Source organism: Artibeus jamaicensis, unplaced genomic scaffold, assembly GCF_021234435.1.
Source record: "Artibeus jamaicensis isolate MK-2021 breed Jamaican fruit bat unplaced genomic scaffold, CSHL_Jam_final contig_1016, whole genome shotgun sequence".
In the NCBI taxonomy this organism is placed as follows: Eukaryota; Metazoa; Chordata; class Mammalia; order Chiroptera; family Phyllostomidae; genus Artibeus; species Artibeus jamaicensis.
In genome coordinates this window covers 548,693-566,000 of record NW_026521195.1, presented here as the reverse complement: position 1 = coordinate 566,000, position 17,308 = coordinate 548,693, and the positions used below count along the sequence as shown (strand labels likewise).

At 58.9% G+C, this 17,308-nt stretch overlaps 1 protein-coding gene across 2 annotated transcripts in view; it reads right to left on the bottom strand.

The window, feature by feature from the left end:
- ABCA13 (ATP binding cassette subfamily A member 13) overlaps positions 1-17,308 on the bottom strand; it is a 114,322-nt gene that overhangs the window by 22,206 nt on the left and 74,808 nt on the right. The window contains exons 31-40 of one of the 2 annotated variants that reach the window (XM_053661418.1): positions 16,371-16,463; positions 13,072-13,141; positions 11,456-11,574; positions 11,153-11,240; positions 7,536-7,644; positions 4,271-4,325; positions 3,435-3,612; positions 3,065-3,180; positions 1,621-1,777; positions 1,013-1,266 (exon numbers count right to left, since the gene is read on the bottom strand). In XM_053661418.1, the coding sequence (XP_053517393.1) occupies positions 1,013-1,266; positions 1,621-1,777; positions 3,065-3,180; positions 3,435-3,612; positions 4,271-4,325; positions 7,536-7,644; positions 11,153-11,240; positions 11,456-11,574; positions 13,072-13,141; positions 16,371-16,463 (1,239 nt within the window). The remainder of the gene's footprint in view (positions 1-1,012; positions 1,267-1,620; positions 1,778-3,064; positions 3,181-3,434; positions 3,613-4,270; positions 4,326-7,535; positions 7,645-11,152; positions 11,241-11,455; positions 11,575-13,071; positions 13,142-16,370; positions 16,464-17,308) is intronic. The other variant, XM_053661420.1, reaches the window with a different exon arrangement.

The following is a 17,308-nucleotide window of genomic DNA, read 5'->3' as shown; positions in this document are numbered from 1 at the left end:
GTGCATCCCGACACCGGTGTCCTCGCTACATGGGCACAGACCGCAGGGCAGCACTGTGCCAGCGTCAACACCCAGGCTCTGGACACCTCGTCACGCTGACTTAGGTCACTGGAGACGCTGGGTGAGGGGGCCATAGGGACTCTCTACTAGTCTGGCAACTTCTTGTGTCTTAACCTACTTTTAAATAGGCAGGAGAGCACGTGCCTCCTCCCCATCCCCTTCTCTGGCAGCCACCCATCCACGGGCCGAGCAGCCTCTGGGGGCCCTGAAGGCCCCGGGGGCCCAGTACCGCACAGCAAGCGAACGTGCTCTGAAGTCCCAGTGAGAACCTGCTCCCACTGGACCTTGCTGGGCAAGAATGAGGCCGAGGTGCAGGCCGCGTGGCCAAGGAGCAAGGACTTCATAGCACGTGAAGTCCTCCCTTGCTCACCGCAGAATGCTAGTGGGCAGCAAACGCTCGGACACCCTGGCAAAGCCACATGGAACCTACACATGATGTCAGGGATGTGTGGGCGTGCACCCACACAGGCACCCACGTGGGGGGCCACACTCCAGCCCTGCCTGGGCTCCTACGTGCCATGGGCAACTGACGCTGTCCCCCCAACCCTGACAAAGCGAAGATGCAGTGTGCACGGTGACAGGACTGTTGGAGGGCCCGTGGGCTTCGGCCCCGAATTCCTGCACCTCCCTGCTCCTGGGAGCGAGCCTGCCTCACCCCTGAGATGAGTCCTGCTGCCACCCGAATGCACTGGAGGCGCTGCTGCCGCATGCAGGACCCAGCGTGACCACAGCAGAAAAGCTCCCTGAGACTGTGAGACAACCACGTGCTCCCCCACAGGGCGGCCCTCAGTTGCCGACGCCAGCCTCCCTCCAGCCCACGACTCACGCCACCCCAGTGAGAGGGACCTAGCACCCGCTCCCAAGCTCTGCATGTGTCACCTCTCACACTTGTCTGCAGGCTACGGCCTGCAGGGGACGTCTCGCCCTCCAACGGAGGTGGCTGCAGACACACCTGGACCACTGCAGGAGGTCCCCATGCAGCAGCAGCCTCAGCAGCAGCAGGACGGAGCCCTGGCAGGCCAGCTGCACGAAGATCCAGCCCAGGAAGCTCATTGAGAAGGGGCTGGAGTAGGAGTCGACGCCAAGGTCGCGTGCCAGGTCGTACTTGATCTGGTTGTAGCAGAGCTCCACCAGCCCCTGGCCCAGGCAGAACTGCGGGAACAGCGTGAAGGCCCACCTGAGCACGTCGGAGATGTCCTGTAAGTTCTGAGCGGGGAAAGGAGAAAAGAAGTCAAACCAAGAGCCCATCACAGCATCCAGTTCTCCGTGCTGGCCCTGTGTTGGCCCCAGGTCCCAGGCCCTCCCAGATGGCCAGTGAGCCACAGGAATAGCCAGCTCCACAGTGCCAGGGCAGCTAGCTTCCCTAATGGAGACACACAAACAGCCGTCGCCAGCTGGGCCACAGCCCTCGGGAGGGCACCGGAGTCAGTCTCCCTTTCTTGGGGCTGGTAGCTCGGGTACCGGCTCACACGCACTCAGTTCCAGTAGGGAATGTAGCCAGGCCGGCTTGAGCTGGCCTCCTGTCCTGGTGCAGGCCTGGAGCCAGCAGAACTCACTGACCTGGGCCCTGGAGACGATGGCCAGCAGCTGTGGCATGGTGGTCATCAGCAGGGTGCAGAGGCCAAAGACGAAGTTCAATGAGACGTAGGAGATGAAGGCCACGTCCGCGCTGGGGAAGACCCTGGATACCAGGTACATCCACGGGAGGGTGGCATACCTGCAGAGTCCGGGGAGAGCACCTGTTCGTTTTCCAGTCATTTCTATGGCGGTGGAACGAGAGGCGAGCTTTCCCTGGCCTGGCCCAGCCTCCTCGCTCAGTGAGCGGTTCCCTGGGGCTGCAGAGGGCCCGACACCATGGAGCAGGTCCAAGCCCGGTGGCCTATGGGCCTGGACTTGCAGCTCTGCCAACCTGAGGAAGGCCACAGAGTCCCCCGCCGAGTCCTACAGGAAGGGGTTCGCCTGGGCCTCACCCTGGGCTCCACCTGCCGCCAGGAAAGCAGGAGTAATGCCTGTTTGTGGTGGTGAGCACTGAGCATGAAGCACATGGAAAGCTGGGCCTCAGTGCAAACCACAGGCTCAAGGACAGACTCGGGGACTCACTTCCGCTCCAGCACCTGCTCCATCAGGCAGCGCGCCCTGGGCCTTCACGCATTCCCTGACCCTCTTGTATGTCCAAGGTCACAGAGTTGCAGAGGGGCTGCGTCAATATTCCCAAAAACTGTTTGTCTGTCTCGTCCTCCCTCCCCACCCACCCACCACTGCATCAAGTCACCTAGTGATGATCAGTGCTTGGTTCACCTAAACTCTGTCCCCTAACTGTTTTGAATAAGCCTGGGTGACTGGCACTGCTGTGGTTTGTGTAAAATTCTTTTTATTTTTAACTTGTGGCTTAGACAAAAGCAGACAGCTTTGCTTTTAAAAAGCTTTAAATTATGACAAATTGGCACGTTAATTCTGTTCCTGCCACAAGCAAATCCCCCACATGACACGGTGTGTGCAGCACACAGGAGAAGCCAATTCAAGACATTGGCAGCGACCCTGACTAGTTCCAACAATGGAGAAGCATGTGGAACGGCTTCTCTGCTTTTGCACTTTTCTCTGAGACAAAAGGAGGTAAACGTCAGACAAAACATTTCTGAACTACAAACACTGTGAGAGGGAAGGGGTGCCAGACCCGGGGCCAGGAGAGAACCCCCACAACAGCCACTACAGAGCTCACTGGGGGACACACTCAGCCCCTGATCCACGTCTGAGTGACAAGGGCTGGGAGTGGTTTCCAAGGGCACGAGTCTGTCAGCCACCCTCGCCCATGCCCGGCCACCCTCCCCCACGAGGCAATGCAGCTCCCTGGCCCATCTCATTCACGCGGTGACTCTCACAGAAGCCAGGTAATTGCTGGAAAAGAGAGGAGAGCACGCAGCCCCCAGAAAGTTCAGAGCCACCCTGGGGTTCTCTGTCTCCGAAAACGCCCGCTAACCGAGCGGCCGCGCGGTTCCTCACGCACCCGAACAGCAGCAGCAGGAGGGCAGTGGCGGCCAGGTTCTGGCGGAAGGTGAAGGCTGGCAGCCCGAAGGCCAGGATGACAGTGACACACAGGCAGACGGACGCCGCATAGAGGAGCTGAGGGGGTGAGAAGGAGAGGGGTCCTGTGACCTCGGGGGCAGGGGCCGGCTTCTGGGTAAGTGTGCTTGTTCTGCACATGACAAGTTTTGTAGCAGGGGGCTCAGCCCTGGAATGTCACCCACACACCACACGTGTGCACACACCACACACTGCACATATGCACACACTGCACACTGTGTGTTGTGCACAGGCACAACACACAGTTTAACAGGCCACCCCTTGGGGTGCTGGGACAGCGCCCCCAGTCCTACCATGTCGTACAGGAAGTTGGTAAACCAGTAGGTTCCATGGCCCAGGCCACTGATGTGCTGCAGCCTCTTGGCTCCGGTCACCCGGTCCCTGACCACGGCGCTCCCCCTCGAGGCGGTCAGGATGGAGAAGCCCAGCGCAATGCAGAGGGCCACGCCACACTGGCGGACGCTCTCCAGGCTGCAGGCAAGCACAGTGGCTGTCAGCCAGGAGACAGGGCTGGGCCCCTTCCTGCTGGGAGACTGGCTGGCTGGGGGCGGGGACCACACCCTGAATTCCCTAGGCGACCTAGAAGGCATGGATTACTGGTCCCCATTTGCAGGGACCAGAGCCGAAGAGAGCAGAGTTGAGGGGCATTTTCGAGTCTGCCTGTCTTCACGTCTCCTCTCCATGGCTACGCCCAACCCCCAGTCACAGGGAAAGACTCCCAGGGTACATGTGCCGGGGCGTGGCCCTCGCCCAGGTTGGGTGCCCTGCCCCCGCCCCACAGCAGCCCCATCAGGGGCGAGGGGGGCAGGCATTAGCTGTAGCTCCACGCATCACCGGCCCATCACTGATGTCAAGGACCTCACACCCTCAGCGCGTTCTCCACATGGAGACGTAGCTGTGTGTCACGCCCACTAGTCCAACCTCGGCAGCACACCGCCTCCCTGAAAGTTGCCATCCCCGCACTCCGTGAACACGGCCAGCTGGCGCCGCTAACCCTGTGCGCCAGCGCCGATCAAGGTGACTGCAGAGGCAGCGCCAACCCCACCCCCCAGTAACCCAGAGACTTCGATCCACAGCGGGCTGCCCACCCCCTCTACCCTCTCCACCGCCCCCGCCGCCTTCAACTCACATCCTGTCCTCATTGAGCAGGGCCCCTCCGTATGGGTGACTGTAGAGCGTTATTCCTGTGGGAGACAAACGGAAAGTGGCCCGCACGCCCTCTCCCACGTGGTCAGCAGACAGCCCCCTGCCACGCCACGCAGCCCCTCTGCACCCAGGAGACTCTCCTGGTTGCTTTGCCCAGGAGCTGTGCTGGTGCCCAGGAGCAGGAAACCCCCAGAACCGGCGTGCACTGGCATGCATTGCCATGGCCCCATGCTGACACGGGACCACATTCGACCATCTGACCCTCAGATACACACCTGCGGCCTCGGGCAGTGATGTGCAGCCCACGTGCCGCAAGAGTTTGTGCAACATGCAACACACCACAGCTGAGTATTCAGTCAGGGGCACGGCCCACTCCTCCCTGAGACTGCCAAGTGATACAATGACAATAGTGGCCGTCCAGCACGGTGCCCAGTCTGCACCACAAACATAGGCATCATGTAGCAGAACAGCATCTCACTGGTCACTACTAACAACAGGCCAAGTCCCAGCAGTGAGTTCGTGGGACCAGAAACCCTTACCCAAATATAGGCATCTGAAGCTTTAAAAAGTCACTCTGGAGCTAGAAGGGTAGAGAATTACTACTATTGTTACTATCTTTGAAACCAATCGTAATCACAGGTACTTTGGTCAGACTGGCGAGAATGCCTTTGGCGTGTGCCATGAGACCAACAGGACAGGAGCCTGCAGGCCGGAGGGCAGAGGAAAGGTCGGAGGCGCGGGGGCCGCACAGCAGTGTGCAAAGGGGGCTCCCTGGCAGAGGCCAGGCCAGCGGGCAAAGGCCCCTGGCCCCCGAGCTGCGTCTGGATGACAGAAATGCAGGTGCAGAGACTGTAAGAGCATGTGAGCGTGCGTGCCTGAATGTGTGGAGGGCTGGTGCTCCGCTGGGACGGAGTTCAGCCACGTGCCAGTGGCATCCCACTTCCACAAGAAGGGGATGGGAGTCTGTCCCCCACCAGGCCCAGCCCCACGTCTCCCTCTGCTGGTCCTCCTGATCCGAGTGTGCCGGCCGCACAGAGACTGGGAGCGGGGAGCCTTCCTTGCGCAGCGGGTCACGCACTCATGCAGACTCTGTTCCCAATCTGGGGGAGGGGGCCAGATGCCACCAGACGTCAGCAATCTCACCAAGTGTTGGACAGCCAGGTGGCCCTATTCCTTCCCTGGACAGAGAAGTCACTCCACCAGCCCCGCCTCACCGCCCACATGTGCAGGGGGCTTCCCACCTGTGCAGAGGGCCACCTGGACGGACATGCCAGCCCTCCCTGCAGCCCCCCACCCTGGTGGGACACAGCCCAGTCCCAGGATGACACTCATGGACCGAGGCACGAACAAGGGTTTGGGGATCAGGACTGGAAGGGAGCAGGGGTCTTCCAGAAGGACCCAGTGCAGCGATACACGCAGACCCCATCCCAGTGCAGACCCAGAGTGGGGTGGGTGGGGGGCAGAGTTGTCACTGACCCCCCACAAAAGGCAGGGTGGTGTGTGTGCCCAGGAAACCCGGGAAGCTTTTGGCTTACAGACACTGGGTGAGCTGTGAATTTGAATGCCACATCTGGCTTTGGCTGCCTTAGATGCATTTAGAACCACAGCTATTCAGGAGGAGGAGTTTGGCAGGAGTAGGCATATTTCAAAATCAAGCAAACATTTCTATACATTGGTATTGAGATTTTGCATTTTGCCCAAGTGGGGTGGGACCTAGAAGCCCTTAAATGAGGGACACGTGTGCCTATTTTCTCAGAAATGGAAGTTACGAGAGCAAGAACAAAGACAGCCCAGGTGGCAGGGAGCCCTGTTCCCCTCAGCCCATATTTCCAAGGAGCTGGCGGAGAGGAGGCAGGTAGGAGGACTCACACCTGCACGGGGCGCACACTCTCCCTGCCTGCTGCCCACAGCCGCCTGCTCCTCAAAATAGTGAGACTCTAGACAGCAGGGCTCCTCCCACTATTCAGGGCTGTGGGCGCGATCCATCTCAGGGATCAGAAATTCTGCCCAGCAGCCCTCCTGGGGCAGAGCCCCAAACAGAGAAGGCGCACGCCCAGGGAGGGGCACAGGGGTCTCTGAAGCAGAGCGGAGACGGGGTGGCTTCTTTAGGCCGAACGTGGTGGGTGGTGGAGAGAGACTTTGGCCCTGGCTTTCTGGACCCCAGCTGACCCATCCTCTGCGTCCGTAGCTCTGATACCCTCGCTGGGAAAGCCGCACGACTGCAGGGCCAACGCCTGCCACTGGGCACTGTCTCCCTGGGGCTGTGCGTAGGCCGAACGTGCGTGGGTGGCGGCGGCAGTGTGTGGGGTGGGGGTGTCCCCGCCCTTCCAGCAAAGGCCAGGCAGTCGGCACCCACGAGAGCCCAGGGGCCACTGGCGTCTCTCCCTCGTGTCCCTCCGAAGGTCTTCAGAAACGCTTCACAGTGTACCCTTGAAAACACTGACATTATTTTTCGTTGTCTGGTTATTCTCATCACTTGTATTCTGGCTGTTCTTTCTGGGAACTGGCCGGCAGCAACGTGGCAATGGGTAAGGTCGGCTCCGCGGTGACAAGTCTCGTCCCCGCTGCACCTCCCGCGGTCCCCAGATGCCGTGCACGTGTCCTCTGTGAGGCAGCGCGTCCAGGCTTTGGCCCCACATCCCTCGTGATGGCAGGTCCCCGTCTCTTCCGGGTGCGCTCCTCCCATGAAGCTGCAGCCCTACAAGTCTCCGCGGGGCCGTGGGGGCCATGGGGGCCCCGCGAGGACGTGCAAACCCACCTTTGTCTGACACGCACACGTTCGCCGCACGCCCCCTGTGAACAAGGACTTCCGCACACACAAGCCCTCTGCAGGGTGCGCACCTTCTCGCCACCGAACAGGGCCGAGGACGGGCCGTGACATAGAGCACCGACTGCTGCCCGGGCCGGGAGCACTTCCCTCGCCCAGCCACCCGCTGCGAACCGGCCGTGGCACTCACCTTCCTGGTGCCCAAGGGCAGCCCGCACCTATCGGACACCCTCGGTGCAGGATGCTCGCTGGCTCCCGTGTGACCCGAGAGCCACCAGGGGGCAGGCAAACTCTCAGGCCGCCCACTCCCTTCACCACACAGACAAGCCACCATTCGGGGCAGACACAGACCCAGACCCGCTGCCCAAGGCGCAGGTGCAGCCAGTGACCGACCGGCCAATCTTCACGTTCCTACCCCGGGATCTTCCCGCCGCCCTCCTCGAGAACACGAGAACGCGGTCTCTGAAAGCAGGGGCCTCACCATAGTGTCTCCAGTCCTGGGCGGGGGGCAGGAGCCCCCACAGGAGCAGGTTGTTGAGATGGTTCAGGTAGGAGGGCAGGGCATGGAAGCCCTTCTGGTTGTACCACACCTGAAAAGAGAGGGGCCAGGCTGAGCCCACCCGCCCACTCCTCACAGACGTGGGGGCCCAGGGCAGCCGCACCTGAGGCCGGCCCCGCCCTGGGCCAACACTCCTGCGGGACTGACAGCAGTCAACCCAGTCTGCTGACTTCCTGTTTATCACAAGCGTATAATTTACAGCTAAAAATAGACCAATGTTCCCAGAACAAATATGGATGTTCTCTACAATTACACTCTCACAGTGAGCAGGAATCTAAACCCATCATTGTTTTCTCTCTTGGTTGGTAAATAATGAAATTTGACCTGCACATTAAAAGTGGGGAAAGTGATAAAAGAGAGAGAGATTACTTTCAAATTAATAACTGAGTGTGGAACATCACTTCTCAAAATAAACAGAACTGAACGCGGGCTGAGCGTGGGGGAACGAGTCCCGGGCCCGCCAGAGAGGAGAGCGGTGACGGAGGAGACAGGACGCAGGCAAGGTGCTCCAAGGCGGGACAGTAAAGCTGCGTGAGGAGGACCAGTTGAACCATCAGCATCGCATTTCAAAATAATACAATTTTAAGGAGAATTTTTAAAAACATTCTCAGCGTGGAAGGCTGTTGAGTGTCTTGAAGATGTTAATGAATCAACTGCAAATTCTGGTCGTAATTCCATTGACAGACGCTGGGCCCTCGGCCGGCACATCCAAAACAGAGCAGCCCCGGCAGGCTCTGCAGAGGTCGCCACCGTGTACGTGGCGTTCGGGCCGGACCCCAGAACCCACTGCTCCACCCGTGAGGGGCAGCCAGCCCGGAGCCCAGCCCTGCTCAGGCAGGACTCCAGTGAGCAGTGCCCACGGCACATTTCCAAACCCCTCTGCCCCCACGGCCAGGCATGGGGATGACGGAAGTTCTGAGGACAGCAGAGACGAGGGCCACAGGTTCTCGGGAGGGACAGACGCCCCCAGGGAGCAGGCCAACCCCACAGAGCTGCCGGCTGAAGGAGCGCATGTTGGTGGTGGAATAAGGGTCCTGTGGCTGCCTGCTGGCCAGCGTGAACTTGGCAAAGGGTGACCGACTGGTCCGTGAAGTTTCAAGGAACAGAGTCAGAAACGTTCTTGAACTTCTTCACATCAGCGCTTCTGTGAACTGGCCTTTACTTAGGAGGAATTTTACAGATTCTCCAGGTAGGTACTATAGTGTTTATGATGATCTTCGAATTAGCATTTGAGATTTAGCCGAGTTCAAAGGAAGGGGTTTTCTCTCTTTTTCCTTTTTCTCAGAACCGCTTGTCGGAAGCCGTGGACAGCACTGTGGAGGTCTGCGGTGAAATTCCTCCCCGCGCACCTGTGCACAGAGTGACACCCCAGCACCGCCCTCCCTGTCGGGGACCCCCAGTGACACTGTCTCAGACAGCAACTAAGCAGCTGTAAGGAAAATCCCTCGGTGGGTGTTTAAATGCATGAAACTCCCTGTGAACAGAATGTCTGCCGTAAGCCAGGAGGGAGAGAGCAAGGCCCTTTTATCAAAAATGGATACAACCCAGCCAGCACTTTGATTAAATAAGATAAACACTCAGGATGTGAGTGAAACAATGCAGAGAGGTTCCGTGGACAACCTTCTACAATACAATGAATTTAATTCATGCTAAGCCTATTCCTCTGAAAACTTTCTATTTTATCTTTTGAAAGACGATGAAGTGGTATAGCATCTTGTGATGAACCCTAAAGGCCAAGTACAAGTCCGGTCAGCGGCGAGGGGCAGGGGAGTGCCACCGTGTGCCGCTCCAGTTCCCGAGCATCCCTGTGCCAGGCAAAGTACGTGCTAGACAGCCCCAGAGACCGGAAATGGGTGCCGGAGTCAGTGTGACCAAAGTGACCTCACAGGGATCGGGTCACACATGCCAATCGGCCAGGTCGTCCTGGGCGGTCACGCCCCAGGCACATAGCTTCTTCACTAAAAGGCGTGCGGGCGCCTTACAGCAGCCCCGTTGGTCTCTCTGGCGTCTAGGCTGGCGGCCCCTTGAAAGGCCTCTTTTCCTGAGGCCTGGGAGGAGTAGTCGCCCCAGGAGAGCACATGACCTATTAACCTAGGGTCCATCCCCCTCGCTTCCTCCCACCTCCTCCCGATCGTCCTTCCGTCCCTCTTCCCTGCCGAATGTACACAGGAATCTGCAAAACGCTGTCCTCTGGAGCATCAAGCTCTTTGAGATCTTGTTTTCCCAGCATGTGGTCAGTTTGGTGCAAACAAGCTCATAAAAATTCTGTGCAGATTAGAAAAGAACCCTCCGAAGCTTTGGACGGTCTTAGATCAGCAACGTCACGACTGTGGGAGCCCCTGTGAAACCGTCGACACAGGAGACCGATGGGCACACAGAGGAAAGGGGGGGGAGGGCACGTGGGCCTGGCACAGCCTGCAGCAGAGAGAGAGGGGCCGCCCTGCCACCACCCAGTGCCAGCGAAGATACAGTAAACAGGGAGAGTGGGGTGAGTGCAGGTGAAAAGGCTTCCACACTCTTGGAGGAAATGAACGACTTCTGCAAACTAGGCAGGCTCTAAACGCAGCCACAGCCTAGGTCCAAACACCGGCCGAGGCATGCAAGCCACTCTGAGTCTCAACGTCTCATACAAAGCTGTGACCCTCCTCCCCTCCTGCCTACTGAGGAGGGGCTCTGAGGGTCACACAGCAACGTGAACATTCCCTCGGGGACCCTCCCCCCGGGGCGCAGTGTGGACACTGAGGTTCTCGTCGGGGATGGCACTTCGAAATGCCCCTGCAGAGCCTACATTCGCTGATCGAGCCACCAGCACTCGAGCCCTCATCTGACCAGCTCTCCAGGCTCTGGGAGGGATGGAAGCCCCCCCACAAAGCAGGGGTGGGTGTCCTTCCTTGGGGCTCACGTGTGAATTGTGACAAGTGGCCACACCTCTGCCACGACCTGCCCTTCCCCGACTTCTTCCTCAGCTGGGACACCACCGGGGCGCTTCCCATGCTGAACTGCAGTGTAGACTCTGCCACCATCCCCACCTGAAGGCCGTGTGAATGCAGCGCTCCTGGGGCCTGCTGGGGGACAGGGACCTCCTCCTCCACCCCGGTCCACATGCCCTCTCCACACACCAGCTGAGGGGTGCCCCTGGCTCTGCCCCACCCCACCCTGGGGCTCGGCTTCCCCGTGTGCCCTCAGGGCCCAGCAACCTCCCAGAGGAGCCGTCAGGCCCAAAGGAGAAGAGCTCTGCTCCCAGGGACCCTGGGACCTTCAGAGTGGCCCTGGCTGGGGATGTCCCTGAAAACCACCTTCTCCCTCGCTTCAGGCCCATCAGGTGGAGTCAGATCCTAACAGCAACAGGGGCTGTCTGCCACACAGTCCAGAGGAAAGCTGTTCTGTCTTCAAGGGCATGTGCACATGTAGCTCTCTCTGCCCCAGGAACAAGCCCCAGGATGGCATTCGGCCCCCTGTGCCCAGGGTGTGTCTGGGTGCCGGGTCTCCCTACAGGCCACCTGCACCAGGAGCAGGGAAAGGAAATGGGAGACTCTTACCTTGGCCAGGCTTCTCGGTGTGGCGGCCGCCGAACGGGCCTCTGGACCGGCACCTGGGGCTTGCACGCCAAAGGACCAGCCCCCGAGCCTAGGAACAGCAGCCACGGGTTAGCACTCTGCTCCGGAGGGGGGCGCATGCAAGGGGACAGCATTTCTGCTGCCCTGAGGCCCTGGGCAGTTGGGGCCCTGTCACCCCTCCCCCGGGGCGTTCCCTGAGCCCTGCCATCGGACTAGACCCTCCCTGGCCTAAGACATGGCGTCTGCCACAAGAGGCTTTCCAAGACACTGTGGCTCGGCACCCACCGGGGCTGGTTGCTGGGCAGCAGCAGGAGCTCCTCCAGGTGGGAGGCTGAGAGGTTCAGCAGCGTGTGGCCCAGGCGGCTGGTCAGGGAGGGAGCACTGGCGCTGGCGTTTGGGCAGGTCTGTCACGGTGCCCAAGGAGGTAAAAGAGAAACTTGGCTGGGCCCACCCACAAGCAGGTTTCCTGACACCGTCCTTACCTGAGGGTGACTTTCCTGGGCGTTCGGTTTTTACTAAACCTCCTTCGGCCTCTTATACACAGTGTGTTTCCCTGTGTATAATGCACTTTTTGCTTACATTCTTTGAGAGGAAAACAAGGAGGCCCATTATACATGGGTAATAATAATTCTGCATCTACATAAAATGTTTTAAATTCTTTTATGCGTATGTGTTAGATGCATAACTCTAGAAAGCAATGATATCTGTATGTTCAAAAATAAACGCTAAAATTTCTCTACAATACAAAAACCAAGTATCTCAATAAAACAAATAACTGAATTAAAAAATGAAAATAACTTCTCCCTGAAAGTTTGGGTCAGACGTGGGTGCGCATTGTACGCAGCCGCACACAGCACATCCTGACGTCTCACGTGGCCTTGGGCCCCGCCTACCTCTGGGAGTTGCCCAGGACCCCACCGGGACCTCGGTGGACACTCACACTGGGGACGTCAGGTGCCTGGCTGTCTGCACGCGTGGGCAGAGCCGGAAGGACTCAGAGGGAAACCCTCTCCACGAGGTGGTCCTGCGTTGGACACCGAGCAGCGTGGGTGGGGCCGACTGAGTGGGAAGCTGGGAAGCGCAGGGGCCCCCGGGGAGTGCGTGCTGCCCCGCATGCCCCCTGGAGAAACTAAATGGCTCCCCCTGAGACTTGCTCGCTCGGGCGCCAGCCGGGCTCCGACTGTGGATTAACCGCCCAGGAGCAGGTGAGGCCGGCGCCCAGCACTGCCTGGGCCACAACCCCGGGCTGCCCTGTCAGGACCGGGGCTTGGTGCCCTCCCCACTCTTGGAAGGTGCGGGGAAGGCGATACACCGGGGACAGTCCCATCTGTGGGCTGTGGCACTTCTCCCCGTTCAGTCGGTCGGGGTGACCCTGCGAGCTGCTGCTGGGGAGAATGGGCCTGCAGTCCTGACTGATGCCTTCGGAGTCTCCTTGGATGTGCATTGCAGTCAGTCTCATAGACAGATTTCAGCAGGCGCCCCACACAGGCAGGCAGCCAAGCGGCCCTGAGTGACAGGGACACGGCCTCACCTGTGCCCACTAGGGGTCTGCCACTGTCAGAGAGCTAAGTGGCATCTCAGCACTCACGCTGCAGCTCTGGGGACTAAAGTGGGCCGTCATGTGACAAGAGCCTTTTCAGCCCGGAGATGCTTGGAAGTTTCCCTCCAAGGGCAAGGTTAGGGGAAGGGTGGGGGCAGGGTGGGGGCAGGGGGCTGTGAGCCCGCAGACCGCCTGCACCGTCTCAGGGCGCACTCTAGGAGTGGAACTCCTCCAGGCCGCGTCCCACCACGTGAACTGAACCACGCGGCGCCAACCACAGTGCACTGTCACGAGTGAAGTCAGCATCGCTGCCCCTCGAGTTTTAGCCTTTAAAAATAATCGGGCCACTGCAGAAACCTACCAGGCAGCCACAGGAAGCCTGGGCATCTGGGCGGAACAGCGGGTCCGAGCGCCAACAGGAAGGGTTCTTCCTGCAGAGAGAACACAGGAACAGAGATGGCTCAGGCGACAAAGCTGCCGTGGGCAGGTCCAGCAGGAGAGCACTGGACGGCACCCCGCCTGCCGCAGCGCCCGGCTCTCACGTGTGCTTTTCCGGCTGGGCTGCCAACCTGACGGCAGTGTTCCCGACAAGACAAGAGTCCCCACTGGGGTCGATGGTGCTCTGCTGTGGGGAAGGGAGGGCCAGGCCTCCAGGGACCTCGCTGAGAGTCCTGAGGCAGCTGGTCCCAAACCCAAGTACCTTCAGCAGCGACCCAGCAGTGAGTGAGCGAGGTGACTGCTCGCTCCCTCTCCCGATGTGGCACCAGGATCATCACCATTCAACAGAAAAGCAGAGAGTCAGTTCCTGTGCCAAGAAAGGCAGTGCCATGGAAAGTGTCGTAAGACCACGGAAAGTGTCCTGAAGATGGCCTGCAGGTGCAGCTCGGACCTCTTCATTCCACAGCTCCCCTGGAGCTCTCCTCCTTGCAGACCCCACACTTCCGATTCTTTAAATCAAAAGTTGTTCGAGTGAGGACAATTATTCCTATGCACTCAAAAGTCAGGAAAGAAGAGAGAAACTCACTTTTGCTACACTACAGGCTCTCGAGTCCCTCAGTGGGGCAGTGAGTGGCGGCCCAGCCCGGTCACCACAGGCTGCAGAAGGCAGGCCTCAGCTCCAGCCTGGCTCTTTGCTCTGGGCTGTCCTGCTTCAGCACGGGACACAGAAGGGACAAACGTCCAGTCCAGTGAAAAGAAACTTGGCGTTTCCATGACCCTGGTCAGCAAAGTGCGGTTTCCATTTAATCTTGAAACCAGAAATAATGTGAAGACGCCCTCCTCTTGGACAGGTACCTCATGGGGATTCCAGCTAGAGACTTGGAAGTTAACATGGACACCCTCGGGATGTAAAAAGACTGCTGCGTCTGGTCACTGCTGTCTAAAGTGACTTCTTCCCTGTTCCACCCGGCGCACTGCCCCTGCTTCCTCCACGCCCCAGACGGGACTACCAGCCAGCGCGTAGGACAGTGAAGTTCTGCAGGAAACTGAGTCCCCCCTGCCTCCTCCACACGGCCCTGTTCTCCTGCCCTGCTCCCTTTGAATGTGGAAGCTGCGCCCTCGGAGCCGTGCCGTGAGCAGAGCAGTGCCCGGCGGATTCCGAGTCAGGAGCACCTCCCCACAAGGCTCAGGAAAGGCTGCACACTGCACCCCGGCTACGCAGCGAGCAGGAGGGAGGGCGGGAGACGGGTTCAGGCAGCCGGTTCCCACGACGCCTGATGTGCACACAGCCCTGGGGTCTGGATCCTCAGCCCCACCCCCAGGACTCTGTCACCAATGGTGCCCTGACCTCGTGCGAGGTGGCATCTCACCAAGGAGGCCCTCCTACGTCTGTGGCCGGCTCATGGAGACAAGCCCAGTGCCTCCTCACCTGGCTTTTGATGTTCAGGAGGAATATTTGATTAGCTCACTGCCACTTTCGATTTGCATATAAATAATGAGCAGGAATGGGTGGGAAAGTGCCCATTTTGCCTCTGACACAGTAGAGAAATCGGCTCTGGAGTGTCACCAGGCCATCAGCCTTGTCAAAGGAAACTAAATGCTTACACCTGCCCACTGTTTCTGAAAGTTAGCAACGCTGGCACATTTAAATTTTGAATTACTCCTCCAGGAAGATTCAATTTGAGGTCAGATTGGTACCATGACAGATTTCGGAGCACTTGACTGCCTTCGGAGGAGAGAGGCATGAGACTTGGAAACCCCACGCATCCCCCAGAAGTGACAGAAGGACTGCCAGTGAGTGGGGCGCAGGTGTCACTTCAAAGGCCCCCCCAGGAGCTGTGGAGTGGTTGTTGCTAGAGCCAGTGACACCCCACTCTCCGAGGAGGAGATGACCTCGTCCGCAGTACAGACTGCTGCTCGGCCTGTACCCTCAGCGACTCGAGCGCAGCTGGGGCCGCCTGGACACCAACACTGTTAGTGGAAGTGCTCACACCCCTCATGTGAGGCAGCCCACAGCCCAGCCTGTTGTGCTCTAGGCCACGGAGAGGGGAGAAGCCATTACAAAACGGGGTTGCGTTAGGACAGACTGGCTGCATGGACTTCAGGAAGTGAAGGGAGAAACCCGAACATGGGCCGGCAGTGGGGGGTACAGGAGAAAGGCCCAGGGCGGTCTGCAGGTGGGGATGAGGGGGGAGGGGCGTTTGGGGACCCCCGTCCGTGCTTGTAAAGAGCCTGGACCTTAAGTGGCTGTTGTGTAAGGAGAACTTCAGGTGTGCTCTGCACTTATTCTCCTTCTTCTCTTCCTGGGAGAGCGGACGGCGAACTGCCTTTTTCTGCCAGCGGCAGGTCTCTGTGGCCCAGCTGCGCCAGGACCACAACCTCGGGGTCTGGACCACCTTTCCGTTTCCCACCGTCAATGCGTCTTCATCCCGCTCGCTTCAGTCAAATCGAGAGAAAAGCATCACCAGAGAAGCTCTTACGTAGCCCAAGAAATCACTCTGCTTTTCCAGAGAGCACTAGAGGGGAACGGCGCGGTCGATTTTGTACGGGCTCCTCCTCCCGAGACCGTCAGCAGCGGGTCAGCGCAGGGCCGGCGTGTCCTCCTCACTGGCCTCGTTCGAGACACCCCCACAGTGGGCGAGCCTGAGGCCAGGCCCCCCTGTATCGGCCCCGCCCCCAAACAGACCTGCAGTGCACGGGACCCCCGCAAAGCATGGCCGAGCAGAGCAGGAGGGAAAGTCTGTGAAGGAAGACCTGCTTTACCAAGTTTTCATTAAAAAGTTCATCTCTATACGGCCATTTTCATGCCAGGAAAAAAACATTCAAAGTAATTCACTCCCAAACTGAACTTACTGACTGAAGTCCCTTTAGTTAAAAAAAAAAAATTACAGCTAATTTTTCACATGCTCAAGCTTTCCCTAAAAGTAAACAATAGTTAATATATGTTTCATGTCTAACTGTAACCAGAGTTTAGCTCTGGTTTTTATTAAAGAAACTGAATGCTATCAATTACTGACCGACGTTTGGCAATAGCATAGACCCTGTTATGTACCGAGGACCGGAGGGGACCCCCACACAGCTGACTTCTAGCCACTTCTGGTGGCCACGTCCCAAGGGCCTGCTCAGCACTAGCCCACCCCCACGCGGAGGGTCCCTGCTCAGAGTGTGAATGAGCACCCCACGCAGGAACCGCGGCGCCCGAGCCCGAGCAGCAGCACTTACGGGTCTGGGTCTCCGCTGGCGCAGAGCAGCCCCTCGTCCCCGAACGTCCGCAGCAGCACCTGGGTCAGCTCCGTGTCGTCACTCCCGCTGCTGCTGTCAGGAGACAAAGGACACGCCGTGGAGCTGGGAGGAAGGCCCCGGAGATCACGTCCCGCGCTCACGCGCTGCATGGACCTGCGCTGCTCCCCACGGACCTGCGCTGCGTTCCCATCCCCTCACTTAGTGCTGGGACACTGCCGTCTTCGGGGCTTTCGCGCGCTTTTGAAAGTGAATTTCGGAGGCTGCACAACATTGCATCGTGTCACCACATTGAAATCCATATCTGTTACCGTTGGCACTCCAGTGGGCCTTCCGGTGTTCTGTGACGTCACAGCCCCGAGGTAAAAGAGCCTCTCCTGTCCTTGCCTTTGTCCCTGCGTGTGAGCCACCCAGAACCGCATTTCCCGTCCGGAAGGCCTCAGCAGGGCCCCGGTGGGTGGCAGCACATGCTTCACTGGAGCAGGCCTCCCCGATCGGCGGGGCAGCGCGGCTGAGAGCCAGGCCACCCGCGCCGCCCGTGGGGCACACCCCTTCCGGTCCCAGGAGGCTGGAAAGGAACGACGACGGGACATCTCACCCACCAGCTGTTTTCACTCGAGAAAACGTGGAGGAAATGATTTTTCTAACCCTCCGTAGAACTGGAGGCCATGGGAAGGAGGGCTCATTTTAACTAATTGAAATTCTGCTGCTCAGGGTTTATGGAAGACCATAGGTTTACCACTTTCTAGAACTTCCATCATGTCTGGTACAGAATGCTTCTGAGGCGCCATCCTGGGGATCACTGACCCCCAAAACAAGGAAGAGTGAGGCCTTATCAGTACGGCAGGTCATGTGCATGTGAACAGTGGCCTCGAATTTTCGAGAAAGAAGTGCAACGTTAACAAATGCACACAAATGGC